The following is a 14,426-nucleotide window of genomic DNA, read 5'->3' on the forward strand; positions in this document are numbered from 1 at the left end:
ATCTGGTGGCCTTCTATGACTGGGTTACTGTGTTGGTGGATAATGGAAGGGCAACTGACATCATCCATCTGGATTTGTGCAAAACATTTGACATTGTCCTGTGCAACATCTTTATTTCTAAATTGGAGAGACATGAGTTTGATGGATGGACCACTTGGTAGATAAGGGATTGGCTGGATGGTCGCACTCAAAGAGTTGCAGTCAATGGCTCGATGTTCAAGTGGAGACCAGTGACGAGTGGTGTTCCTCAGAGGTTGGTATTGGGACCAGTGCCGGTTGACATCTTTTTCGATGACAGGGACAGTGGCATTGAGTGCACTCTCAGTGAGTTTGCTGAAGACAGCAAGCTGTGTGGTATACTCTGCTCTGATGACACCCCACCTGGAGTACTGCATTCAGCACTGGGGTCCCCAACAGAAGAAGGACATGGACCTGTTGGAGAGGGTTCGGAGGAGGGTCACAAAGATGATCTGAGGGCTCGACCATCTTTCCTATGAAGACAGGCTGAGAGAGTTAGGGTTGTTCAGCCTGGAGAAGAGAAGGATCCAGGGAGACCTTACTGCAGGTATTCAATATATGAAGGAGGCTTATAAGAAAGAGGGAGGGAAACATTCTATCTGGGCCTGTAGTGACTGGAAAAGAGGCAACAGTTTTAAACTGAAAGATAATGGATTTAGATTAGATCTAAAGAAGAAATTCTTCACTATGAGAGTGGTGAGGTACAGGAACAGGTTTCCCAGAGAAGTTGTGGATGCCCCATCAATGGAAGTGTTCAAGGCCAGGTTGGATGATGCTTTGAGCAACCTGATCTAGTGGAAGATGTCCCTGCCCATGGCAGGGAGCTTGGAACTAGATGATCTTTAAGGTCCCTTCCAACTCAAATCATCTATGATTATGATTTTAAGAGTTGCATCCATGACAATGATCAGACGGAAACAAAAGTGGGGCTGCCCCATGACAGGGGAATGAGCCAAGTGTGACTCAACACAGACAGTGCCTTCGCCAAGAAGAAGTCATCCTTCTGTGAGATTTCAGAATGACAGGCCGAGCAGGTTCCTACATCAGATGCTAGTAACAGCATCCATCAGTAGTCCCAGGAATGGTGAGAGGATGAAACAGGTCTAGGGCACATCCAGCAGACAGGTCCAGAGACAAACTACCCATTGTGCTGTCACTAAATACTTTGTTCAGATGCCTGTTCTGTGATGTAGGTCTGAGATCTGTCCAGGGGCAGGGTGAGAGACAGAGTTAGAGATGGGAATTTGTCTGACAGAGCTCAGGCAGGAACCAGATTTCTGGTCCTGATCTGAAATGAGGTGTTCGGGTCCTAGGTGAGTCTGGGCAGATCTGTGAAGGCCTGCTGAGGTCCTCCAGGCCCTGACAGTAATACAGTAAGGAAACACTCGAAAATACACTGTTAGAAACAGTTCATAACCATATTCTGCAATTGCTCACATAAAGCAAAAAAGGCCCATATAGATGGTGATTTCTGCACCAACTAGCCAAAAAATACAAGGTGATGATGGAGTAACAAAGTGAATCACTATAATACAACACCCAAAACATGACCAGTTATACCAAATCTTACATCAGTGCAAGACAACACTACATGAGACCTATTAACAGCTCTAAATTACTGCAAAAGAGCAACATCAGCTGTCAGAGCCATACTGGGAGAAGAATACTGGAAAACTTCTTAGGTGAAGCTATCAGGTTAGGCTATAAACCTCCAAAGGTATAATGGTATCTATATGCTTTAAAAGTTGAAATAATTTACTCAAAATATTGATTTGTCTGGCAAGTCTATAGAGCAAATCTGTGCAAATTCTAAAGTCACATAATATTCATGCAATTGACTTTGTACTACGAGAAGGCTATATTGTTGATCTTTACGTGTTATCAGACTGAGTCTCACATGCCAAGTCTCAGCCACTTTAATTACAAAGATCAGAGAGCTCTGATTATTTCTCTGTGTGCCTTGTGCTCTGCCTAGAATTTCTTAAGTTTTCTTGTCACTATGCATCACTGAAATAGCACAGCAGAGTTATGGGTGAGTTCTTAGGTTTAATTTTGGCAATTTCAAATACAAGAATACAAGCAGGATTTTGAGATCTGTTTTATGCCAGGATTGCAGCGAAATCAACATTTTTCAAAAGAAATTCCAAGTAACTCCCTTGCCCTGAAAAAATATGGCCTAGAATAGCTACCAGCCAAAATGTGAGGCAATCTATCCAATACGTGGGAAAGTGCAAAACCACCCTCTGAGTCATACAGGAGATTAAACAAGTATGCTGTTGACTCTGTCTCTCAAGCCCAGAGTATTGCATTATTTATGTAAAGCAAAGCAGATCCAAGAAGAGAAACTGCAAGAGTCAGACACCATCATCAGCAACTTGGGTATTTGCCTAGGGTCCAGGATCAGCTATCAGACACAGCAGTATGTCCTGGAGCAGTGAATTACAGACCTTATGTTACATTTCATGGCTACTTTCCACTAGCAGTAGCAGTGCTGAGTGCTCTATTGAATTATCAGTGGAAAAATTAATTTTGTCATTCATCTAAACTAACTATGGACTCAACAGGGATACTTAATGACACATTACAATCTCCCTCTCTCTTCCTTTCTCCCATCTACTAATCACATCCAAAAAGCAATAAAAAAACTGTTTCTCTTTATAGTAAGAGATAAGGTGAACTTTATTACCTCTCCTTCACTATCTTCTCCTCTTTCCTACAGAGGCATCAACTTTTCTCTCTGATGGTCTCACAGAGGTTTCTCTGTTTAAACTCTGAACGATTGTTCCTAACTGATACTTAGGCCTGAAGTTTGCTGCTTCTAGTTCAGACCTTGTGCATTTTCCCTAGCTTACACTGACTGATCTAAGAAAAGATGTTACCTCTACATACGAATCTCATCCAAACTTCAGGCGTTAACAGCAAACTGGAATACAACTTACTGTGTTATAGGTGGAGTCATATTCTGTCACATTTCAAATAGAGATATTGATCTGACTTTACACCATTTAAGGCTTTCAGACAAACTTAGAAGGAGTTCATAATTAAAGACCTGAAGACAACGAAATAAATACAACATGAGTTAGTCAAAGGTCAGCCACGGCACATTACTTCAGCACTCCTCTTTGACCAAGATAAATGTGGGCAGATACATGTGGACCAGATAAACTGCGAACCTCAGTGAAATATTTAGCAGAGTGCCACAGGAAAAATATTAGATAAGGTGTAAAAAAAAAAAAAAGAATCTCATACAAGACATTTAAGTCAATAAGGAGTGGCTAAAATCAGATAACATCTTTTAGCTAAAACTCCCTACCTGCAGGAAGGTTAGAAAAGGAATTCCTCCAAAGCTGTCTTAGAAGCACTCTTACTACTGTTTTGAGAGGTGGCATTTGGCACAAAATGAAGCAGTGAGTTAAAGAAATTTTCTGAAGGACACAAAGGTTGTCATCAGCTCGGGGGTCTGAATTTCAAAGACAAAAGAAACAGATGACCTGAAGGACTGAAATAGAAGATAAAGTGGCACAAAAGGCAGGTCATGAACTTAGGATCTAATTAAAATTTCTGTTATAAGCTGGAGCTTATCAGTTGGAAAAAATAGGAGGAGAACTAGGTAGGTGCATTAATCGATTAGAGAGTGTTTATGAGCATGGTACATCTCTGGAAAAGATAAATATAATTCTAGATTCAGATAGTCACATCCAAACAAAATAAGTAAGCGTATAAGGTACTAGTACTCAGCTGGAATATGACATACAGTTCTCATTGCCCATGTTCAGTGAGACTGCAGAGAAAGGCCATGAGACCTATCAACAAGCATGAGAAGAGTCCAAAGTCCTTAACTGATTTGTCTTCAAAACAAGCAAGGAGATGGGAGGTGATTTCTGCTGTACATATCATGGAGCGAAAGGAAGGGTAACTTGTCTCTTGAATAAATTCTGGTTGTAATTAAAAGAAAACTTACAGTACTTTGAGCAGAAAAGTTCTGGAGCAACCTTTCACTGGCAATACCTGGAGTAAAGAAACAAAACTCATTTCAAAATGGAACTTGCCACATTATCAGAGAGGTTATGCAGTCAGGTTGCCAATGATAGCTGAGAGCAGGAAGTCTCTCTCAGTCTTCTCCCCCTTTGTCAGAGTAAGTAGCACCTTACTTCCCTGTGTTTATCTGTTCACCCTGTGGTACCAGTGGACGAAGGAAGAATCTGTCCAAGAAGTGGAAGTGCTAAATTCTGTAACAAATTATATACACTACACTTCCAGCTCGCAGCTGGCTGGGTTCAGATTCCTGCACTGTTCAGCGTACTAACAGCTTAGCTGGAATCCTGTCATGTAGCCTACCAGGTGCTCTTACAGACCTTAGGGGTGAAAAAAAATTTATTTAACTGTCAGTCAATCAGTAGCACAATCCTGAGACAAGCTGGGTTATTCAACATGTTCTCTTCAGATCTATCCATTTTCTTGGAGGGGAGAGTACTGAATTCTTGCAAGTCATATGGAAGTTATGTTCCAGTGATTTGCACTTGTGAAAGAATAACTGTTTCTCCAGAGCCAAGTTATGACATCAGCAGCACCTGCCAAAAATTATAGCACAGATCAAATGTGGCATTCAGAGTTTGTGCCCTGTAACTGTCTGGTCATTCCACTCGGTGTGTTGCAGACTTCACAAAATGAGACTGTGCGTTTAGGTTTTTTTACCCCTGCCATTGAACTAATTCATAACAGCAGATGTCATCACTCCCAAATAAAAATCAGTGACAGACGAAAAGATTTCATCAGTTATTCCTGGGAGTTGGAGTCCTCTTGAAAAGGGGAACCCAGAGGTAAAACTGACACTATTCAGTAATCACTCAAGAAATCCATACTTTGACAGAAGAGGAAGCTCCTATACAATCAAAGTAAGCATTTATATTCTCGTATTTTGGCTGAAATAAGATTTTATCTTCCTATCGTGATTATTAAACATGCCTAGGCATACATGCATATACATTTATTTTACTTCTTGTTCAATTGTGTGAATTTGAATAACACCTTCTTCTTCATTTCATGACCTTGAATTTTGTGTATTATAGTATACTTTATCGGAAGATAATCTGCTCCTGTCTGATTTATAAAATATCAGGTGTATCCTGCCTCTGTTCTGTTTTAATCTGATCTTAACTTCAATTATTATTTTACTCTGATCTTAACTTCAATTATTATGTCTGATTTTGGTATTCCTAGAATTTCTGGTTTACACATACTTTAGCTGAAAGAAAAACCAACATAAAACGAACATGTAAGGGGATATATTCATCTTAATGACGCATTCTATAACTGCAATTTAAAACCTTGTACAACATAAACGTTTTGGTTTTGTTTTTTTTTTTTTAAAAAAGCACCATAAACAGGCTTTGAAGTCATATATTGTACTGTAATAATTCTAGAATGATGGAAAATGTTCTATGCTTAGGCAAACAAATCCCAGCAAAGGGCAAAAGGAATAGGAGACTAATTAGTGCCCTGACAAAGATAAAAGAGCTCATGGACATGATATGACCCAAGGGACTGAGTCCAGTTAAAGTCAAAGAAAATCTTTCCATTGTTTACAATAGTCTTCAAAAAACTCCAAAGTGACTGTGGAAATTTTTCAGAAACATGTTCATGTTCAACATTAAATTTGGCTGAATCTTCAAATTCGTTGAAAGTGTTAAAATTAGCCCTATTTCCACCTTTTAGAAAAGAAACATTTTTTTAAGGTATAAAAAAAATCAATCACTCTTGTTAAAGATTTTGTTCTTCCAGAAAATATTTTGGAATAAAATAAAATTTAGAAATGTTCAAGCATTATTTTATCTTGCAGGTTAAAATATTTTCTAATAAGAAAAAAACATGAGGTTGGTTCCTTTTTGTCATACAAACTAACTGATTTTTTCAATTATGCATCATTTAGATTAAGAATTTCTTTGACATTTTTCTCAAAATATGTTCAGTTAAGAGCTTTACCTGATGCATTAAAACACTGCTCACTAGAAAGGAGAAGATTTTCAGACAATCTCATTGTACGCATTAGTACTGTTTCTCTATATAAAATACTGAATTTTGAAGACAATGGCTAGCTCAAGTCTTTCTATTAAATAGAAAGACTGAACAAGGGTAACAAAACACCTCCTGAAATTCCAGACAAGAATCTTTTCTTTTTCTTCTTTATTTTAGATAAAGGTTATTAGAAACAGCAAATTACTTCAAAATATCAAGAGCCATTTCTGACTCAAAATATTTCTCTGGCAAGAGCCCGAAGTAGGAAAACAATTACGAAGTGTGTAGAAAATAAATCCCTTTCACTAGATATTTGTTCAAATTCCTTTTGATACCTCAGTGGAGGTTGTCTGAGAATACAGTAATTCAAAATGTGGAAACCAGGAAAGGGCTACGACCAGAGCATTTGGAAACATACTGATTTAACACTTTTCCAAAGCACATTCAGCCTGCTGATCAGATTAAAAGACAGAAAGTTGTAACACTGGCTGTTTCTATCTTAATTTTGTGGCAGTGAATAAAAGCTGTGCATATACTAACTTCCAATGAGAAGCAAAATTTTTTTCTCCTTTGCACTGGAGAGATCTGTTGAGGGAAAACTACTCATCGTTCACACTTTGAACCTCCTCTAAACATGCTCTGGGAGAGCAGCTCAAAGAGTTTAAACCAATGTATTGTATATAGATGTTATCTGTGTATCATGAGTGATTGTCTGTCTTCCAGATTGCTTCATGGTTATATGATTTATGGTTTGATTATAAATGTAGGAGATTTTTCTTTTACAGCGACATTAATTTTATTTACTATTACTTCTTCTTGTGGACATTCTCTATAAATTAGCAATTCATCAACACATAAATTAATTCTTGACTAATGCTGTAAAAAACTCTTTAATACACACATACACATACTTCTGACAGTTGAGTTTCACAGCTACCAAATAGATAAGTCACTTTAACCAAGAGCTAGCTTTACCTTTTTAAAAATGCTTTATCAGCTTGGCTCCCAAAGAAAGCAGCCAACTACACTTCAAATGAGCAGGTAGGACTGCAAAACCCATACAAAATTAGTCCCTCCTCGACCATATTAGTTGAAGATATAATAAGGGACTCTGTCTTGCACCAGTGTTATGCACATTTTAGAAGTCCTTCACAGGAAATGTACTGCAGAAAGTTTCATAACATAAATTTTCAATCTATAAATGATACTTACACTGATTCAAGTCTTCCGAATGAATTATTCTGAAGCTATGGAACTGTTGGATTTGCTTATTTTACTTTCACATCAGTCAAAACACCGTGTTAAACCAACCTGCCTTTAGTAGCCAGAAAGATGTTTCCTTGACTTTCCTCTAATTTCTCTGGAATGATACCTGGCTATACAAAATGAAAATAAAGATGATTAAGAATCTCTTTTCCTTGCTCACTTTCCACCCAGGCAAAATGAGTAGAATGACTCTAAGAAAGTGTGTTTTTTACCTTCAGAGAAAATCTAACTGTCCTGCTGAACCTGAGGTATCTGAGTGAAGGAATCAAGAACAAGTTTGCCAGAATGAAGTCTGATTGTCAGTGTAACTCCTATTTATGTTATTGGGACATCTAAAAAGAAAGCCGAAAATCACTAAACAACAACAATAACAACAAATATGTTTTCTAGAGTATTAATAAAGAATTTGTTTGGTATAAAGAAAACAAACCTAGAGAATTACTCAGAAATCTAAACCAAACTCCTAAGTAGAATCTTTCAATTAGAAAAAAAGAAGATATTACACAGTACACATGAACTCTAATCTCTATACATGAACGTTGTAATGCCAGGCTCAAAGAAAGGATGTTTTCACATATCATAGCACAAGAGATGTTGGCCAATAGTGCCAGACAGCACCATCTTCAAAAGTCTTACATCAAGAATCTGTCTTAGCAAGGATCACAGTGATACCTTGTGAAATATTCACTGTCGCTGATATTCCTAGGAATTATTATCAAGTCACATGTTCTTGGCTTGCAAAAAGTCCCGTTGATGTACCAGGCTAACATTTGCAGAAATAAGCTAATCTTTTTTCACCTGTCTGACCAGCTTGTTCCTCTGAGTGGAGCAGCCAGGATTTAAGGTAGCCAAAACCCTCACGCATCCCCAAAAAATCGCATAAATTTAGACTTCAGAGAGACTGGAGGCCCCCTTCATACCACTTGAAGAACATCTGCTGGAAGTTTAATAATCACAAAAACTTAATCTCTAATGAAAGGTTAATGTGTTATGGCAGACTCTTACATGAGGCAAAGTATAATAGGGTTTGAAGGGCAAACCTACTCAGACAGTTTGTCAGCAGCTTGCACTTGGCTTCTGAGGCAATGGGATAATTATCTGAAGAGTATCAAGTGAGCAGCTGCTACTGATAGAAGAGCCTTTAAATGGTGCAAAGACCCAGGTGACCTGCTGGCCTAGGAACGATGAAATAATCATATTCCATCACTCACTGTAACAAGCTATTACCAGAGCATTTATTCTAACACTGCTCAAAGCCTATAGAATTAAGATACTCATAGGGCACGTTCCAGCATGTCCGTGACATGTATGCTTTTTTGCAAGACAAAGTCTTAAATAATAGTGTTATTTTAGGGTCTCCGTGAGACAAAAGATGATTAAAAGATTACTTATATTCCCATTTAGATCATATCATTAATAAACAAAGGATGTTTAGCAAAAGGCGATAGTAGAACTGCTGTACTCATACCAGTGTAATAACTCCTGCTCTACCTCACTGTGCTATATCTACAGCATCCCTAGTCCACAGCAAGGGAAACATCAGAAAAATGCTGTTTGCCTCAGAGAACAATATCTGATTGTTTTGGTGATATTGCAGCTCTTGCTGACCTTGCTGCAAAGAGGACCAGCATTCTAACCACTCAAATGTGTCTGATGACTCGGTCACATAGGAGACTATATTACATGGACTAACCAGTTCTCACTTACCACTCCAGTTGAACCATGCCAGTCTTTAAGCAATTTGACTCCTCTGTGGAAAAATACTGCATCTGGAAGTGGCAGAGATTTTTATTTTTGTTAAGCAAGTTTTTTAGTCCAGTCAGACTTGGCACTTAGTTTGGCAAAATTATTTATTACTGATCTTTCTAAAAAATAAGTTTGTGAAAATGATGCCAAATCTTCTGCCTACAAGCATTGCACAAATCAAAGGTTTCCTCAGATTGGCCTACATTAGCATAGTCTTCATAGTATTTGTCAAGGATAGCTCATGAAGTATGACATTGTCTACAAAGCAGACTCACAAGTACATATCAGGGACTATGGGGCATTAATTCACCAGCGTTACAGAGCGGACAGTTGGCAGAAGTATCTAGTGACAGCAGAATACAGATGAACACAAGGAAGCAAGGGATTTCATAGGAAGCCTCAAATTATGTGCTGATCTAATCAGAGAAAACTCAGGAGCATGGATTTGTTTTTTTTTTTCTGTCTTGCATCCTCCCACTTGCTGGAGAGACTTAGTGGAGGAGACTGATGCAGGAAATCCTGCTTTATGGTTGAGATAGAAGTATAATAGGTTTGTTGGTACCTTATTTAACATCATAGCAAAGCAATATTTGGCCAGGAACAAATACAGTATATGATGCAATGTTTCTGATTATTTCCTTTGGGAATAAACAACAGACCTTAACTTTCCAAAGTACCATTAAGATGTGATAACCAATGCGTATTTGGTAATATCAGCAAGCACCTCAGACATGCTGAGAATTTTAAAACCTTGCATGTTTGAATACTATGCATTTAGCAAGGAGAAATTCACCTCATTTCTGTCCTTTTTCTCATTTTTTGGAACTCATCTCTACATTTTAATGAGCTCTACTTTTAACAGTACTTAAAACTGAATTTTGATAAATTAAAGAACAACGCCATAACAAGCTCCCCAGGGCTTTGCACTCTGTGTGCTTCAAGTTTAAATTTGTGATTCCCCTGCATAGTTTGTGCTTGATATCATTTGGAGTAGTAAAAGGAATCATTTAAGAGCAACATATTTCCCTTGGATGACAATCATCTATGATCTCCTTTGAAACTACAGGAGGCAGAAAAAGGGAAAGCACAACATCTCATCTGAACTTCAGTGACAATTGCACTGTATTTGAAAGTATTTTTCCTCAGTTTTTTCCAAAACCACTTAAAATCTCACACGTACTGAAGCCTCCACAATATTTCGGTGAACTGTGCTATGCATAGTCATTACTCAGTATCAAAAATACACTTAGCTATCACCCAAGGCCTGTTTCAATGCCTTATATTTTGCTTCAAGGCAGAGTAAGCATCAGTTACCTATTTTTCTCAGGCAACATATTTTATTTTAATATCACTTGATGAGAAAAGGAATAAGCAATACAGTATCTGCCTTAGGTTGAGCTCCTGACTGCTCTGACCTCCAAATTGCTTTTCAGAAAATGAGCAAGCATACCAACTTTAGACGCCATAAGATGGGTGGTCATGATGCAGAAGGGCTGAAGAACTTCTGGGAAAAAGTCATCCAAGAGCAAACTAAGCAACGAGAAGGTGAAGAGTCCAGGTTAAGCAAAAGTGCCCTGAACAAGTAAGTGGTATTTTTTCTTTTGCACAAGACAGCACGGCATGTCATCACGTGCTTTAAAATAAGGTAACCCGTTATTGTACTGCTTTATTCATAGCACAGATTGTGTTCTGGATCTTTGGCACTTTTCCTCTCACAGCTGCTTTACTCATATTTCCATGGCTCTTCTCATGGAAATTCAGACACCCCTCACCCCTGAACCTCATGAGCATTCTTCAAAGGCTTTGGAGCACAGCCATGTAAAAATAAAGCACCTTGGCACTATGGCTTGTGACAACCAGAAAATATTGGAATTTTAGCCTGAAATTGGTACAGCTACATAAACAAATAAAACAGTATTACATTAAAGGGACAGGCAAACAACTCCTTCAACGTGCAGCATAAATAAATCCATAGTATCTTTATCACATTTAACAGCCCTTTGTGTCATATAAGTCCAAAGATAGAAACAGTCGAATAAGATTTTCCTGTGCCATGAAACACATTTCATAAGCATTCCTGTTATACAATAGATGAAAAATAAGGCTACTCAATTTTTTTTTTTTTTTCCCAAAGCAGTATAAAATAACAGGCACCACTTAGAAAGATCTGTGACTGTGATACAGATACTCTGCATCAATGTGGTAGACTGCTTCAAATAGTTCAACTTTTTGCACCTCAGGAGTTTGAATGAAGGTCTCCCACACATCATGTGACTCCCCTGACTAATAACAGACAGGGAGAGAGGATAAGAAATACCCGTGCCTCTCATGTTTTTCTGGTGGGCTTGCCTCCTGAAGTTGGCAAATGTTTTCCTGCATAAACTTTCCTCAAAACTGGGATATTAACATAAATTAATTCGACTTCAACAAAATGGAAAGTACTGTAAAGGTCTGTTTCTTAAAAAAATAAAAATCCAGGTACTCTGACCTTAGTGCCCAAGAAGGAAGCTATTATCGTCATTTTAAAGACGAGGAAATCAAGATCTGGGAAGGCCTTTTGTGCCATCAGAGTTAGATGTAAACAGTCCTGCTCCCAGTATCCTACTCCAGCTAGTCAGTAATATTCCCAAACCCGAATCACCAAGTTTCTGGAGAGAAAACATGTCTAATAAAATCCAGGAAAGAGTTCAGATGCACTGGAAACATTCGTCACTCTAGCTTCACAAAAAACTACCACAAGAAGACATCGCAAACCAATTGCAATTAGAAGTGTGGATAATATTTTTAACTTCACACATATAAAATGTTAAAAGCTTTCATAAGATCTTCTCTGAATCAAAAAGAAAAAAAAAAGCAGCAAGAGAACTTTGAATATGTCTTATACTTACATATTCAATATGTCTTAACAGATTGGTCACAACCGAAATAGACCCAAGCAAGCTCCTTCAAGACCACTTGACCAAAGCGCAAATTGTTGACAAACTGTTCTCTAATTTGAAAAAAAAGATGCTTTCATGAGGTAATAGACATTGTCATTACAAAATCTACAGGTCTACTACCTCATGTAAGTGACACCTAGGAGAATTAGACGGCTCTAAGTATAGGCAAGTGCTTCCTCTGTGACACCTGGGACACTAGTTGACAAGGAACACCAGTGTTTTCAATGGCAAATTTTTACTAACTAATTGCACCGATTTTTTGAGGCTTAACTATATGCATAAGAAAATAGTGATGCCAAGACAGGGTAAACCAAACAAGAAAAGCTTGAAAAACAATCTGAAATCAAACCCAGAAGCCAAACTAACACAGGCATCCCTGTGAAACAGCTACTGCTAAATCATTCTCAGACAAAATCATTGGCTGCTATTCTTTTTAACACACCAAATGTAATACAAAAACTCATATATTCCATGATATATTTGGCATTACCATATGATATCTAATCCTATAGCATTGCTGGGTCTGGTGTTTCATAACACCATTTCCTTTGCAAAATGACCCAGCTAACAATATCCTGCAGTGGTCCCTAGTGATTTTCTCTTCTGTCTGTATTATACTTGTGTCTTGAACCTATGTGGCTCCTCTTGCACATGACATCAATTCCTTTCAGTAAACACATATAAGGCCCGCAGAGATTTTGGGTACAAACAGGTTACATTTTTTTTCTTTTTTTTTTCTTCAGAGTAAACCCAAATGAACATATTTAAAGTTTTGCTTTCTCTTCTCCACCACGCTTTACAGTAAACTCGGTGGGTAGGGGTGTAATTGTATTTTTTAATTTACACATTGAATGACCTTACTGGGTAGAAGGTACTTCTCTGTGGCTTTGAGAATACCCCAGAGGAAAAAACAGAGCTCTTCACACTGCCAGTATTTCAGCAGTTGTTTGACTCACTAGGAATCCAGCAATGTCACCCACTGATAGCATCAGTACTATCCCTTTCTCCCCTGCATTCTCAGTGTAGCAAACTAGAGAGATGTGTGGATGGTAAATAAATACGGGACAAGTGCTGTGGTGATGAAAGAGAGGAAAGCTTCAACTCTGCTGAAAAGCCCTGGATGTATTTGAAGGATTTGGCTCAGCACTTGCTAAGCCCTTGTCCTCTCTTTGCAGGCTGCGCCATGAATGGACTCTGCGGCTGGAAGGCCGAGCAAGACAGGTCCAGGAGCACACGAAAATGCAGAAAGAACAGATGACGTTGCTGTCCATCGAGGCTCTTCCCTCGCCGGATAAAACTGCTGCTTAAAGTTACTGTGAAAACACAGAAAGCACTGAGCCTGGCTCTGACCTCCTGCATGCACCTATAAACCAGCAGTTACACTGCTGGACAAGCAAAAGGTCAGAATCTGGTCCTTTTCCAGGCTATTTGCTAGAGCTACTAATAAAGTTCTGCTGAAATTCAGTGCAAGAATAAGGCCACAGGACATAATCTCGAAAAAAAATGCAAAGAGATAATTCAGAAGCAGACGCCTTTAATTCTCCATGATATATTACTACTGCGATGCAGCAGGACTTTCTTATGTAACTCTGCATTTCCGAGTGACAACAACATATTTCTAGGAAAGAGAATCGCTTGTTTAACAGGAATAATACATTCAGACGGCTGCATGTGAAATTGCACATTTCCATTTACAGAGCTCACAGAGTCTGGCTTAATGCAGATATAAGCTGTTCTGCCTGTCTTGATGAGCCACAGTGAAGGGAGTTAAGGATTAGTCTGATCAGCTGGACAGAGGAGGAAATGCATTCTTTAACAGAATCAGGAAAAAAAAGTGAGCTTTTCTGAACAACGTATAAGAAAATTTACAGATCTTAATCATTAAATGAGCAGAGCAAAGGATTTTGGTTTTCATGGGGTAGGTAAGAAAAAGACTACTGAGGTTGTTAACGAGCCAGTCTGAGAAATGTCAGAGCAAGTGAGTATGAAAGAGAGATTGAGACAGAAGGCAGCAAATCAGTTCATCATAACAGCACAGGAATGCTTTGCAAGGTATCACTTCCATATCTGGTGTGAACTAATCCAAACACTTGCTGCATTTCATCTTCTCCTAGGTCAGGTGAAATACAGAACAGGAATAACTAATCACGGGGTAATAGTAGTGTGTTCTGTTTCTCTATATGTCTCTGTATCTAAATACTATATCTGTGAGATGAAAACATTTACTTGTTATCTCTTCAATTAATTTCTTTGATATGCAAGCAAAGAGCCACAAGTCTAAGCAACTATTTTTCTTTAACAATACTGACCCAGATGGAATTTTACCCTGCATCTGTGTTTACACCGAAGAAGTAGATAGGAACATGTTTGATAAATTTCAAAACAAAACAAAATTAAACCATTTTGACCTCACAGAAATGCTTTTTTTATCCTTTTAAAACA

The 14,426-nt window shown here is 38.3% G+C and overlaps 1 protein-coding gene across 1 annotated transcript; it reads left to right on the top strand.

Annotated features, from left to right (window-relative positions):
* Nucleotides 1-10,481: 10,481 nt before the first annotated feature.
* LOC147526474 (protein FAM240C-like) lies at nt 10,482-13,292 on the top strand. The gene is made up of 2 exons (XM_086629961.1): nt 10,482-10,627; nt 13,160-13,292. The coding sequence occupies exons 1-2, from the start codon at nt 10,482-10,484 to the stop codon at nt 13,290-13,292; spliced, it is 279 nt and encodes a 92-aa protein (XP_086486087.1).
* Nucleotides 13,293-14,426: the final 1,134 nt, after the last annotated feature.

The sequence above is a fragment of the Tauraco erythrolophus genome, chromosome Z (assembly GCF_009769465.1).
Source record: "Tauraco erythrolophus isolate bTauEry1 chromosome Z, bTauEry1.pri, whole genome shotgun sequence".
NCBI classification, from domain to species: domain Eukaryota; kingdom Metazoa; phylum Chordata; class Aves; order Musophagiformes; family Musophagidae; genus Tauraco; species Tauraco erythrolophus.

What these genes read in the sequence shown, in the direction of transcription:
- LOC147526474 (XM_086629961.1), top strand. Translation starts at nt 10,482, where the DNA reads ATGAGCAAGCATACCAACTTTAGACGCCATAAGATGGGTGGTCATGAT. An exon ending in AGCAAAAGTGCCCTGAACAA is followed by an intron (nt 10,628 to 13,159) that starts GTAAGTGGTATT and finishes CTCTCTTTGCAG; the next exon opens with GCTGCGCCATGAATGGACTC.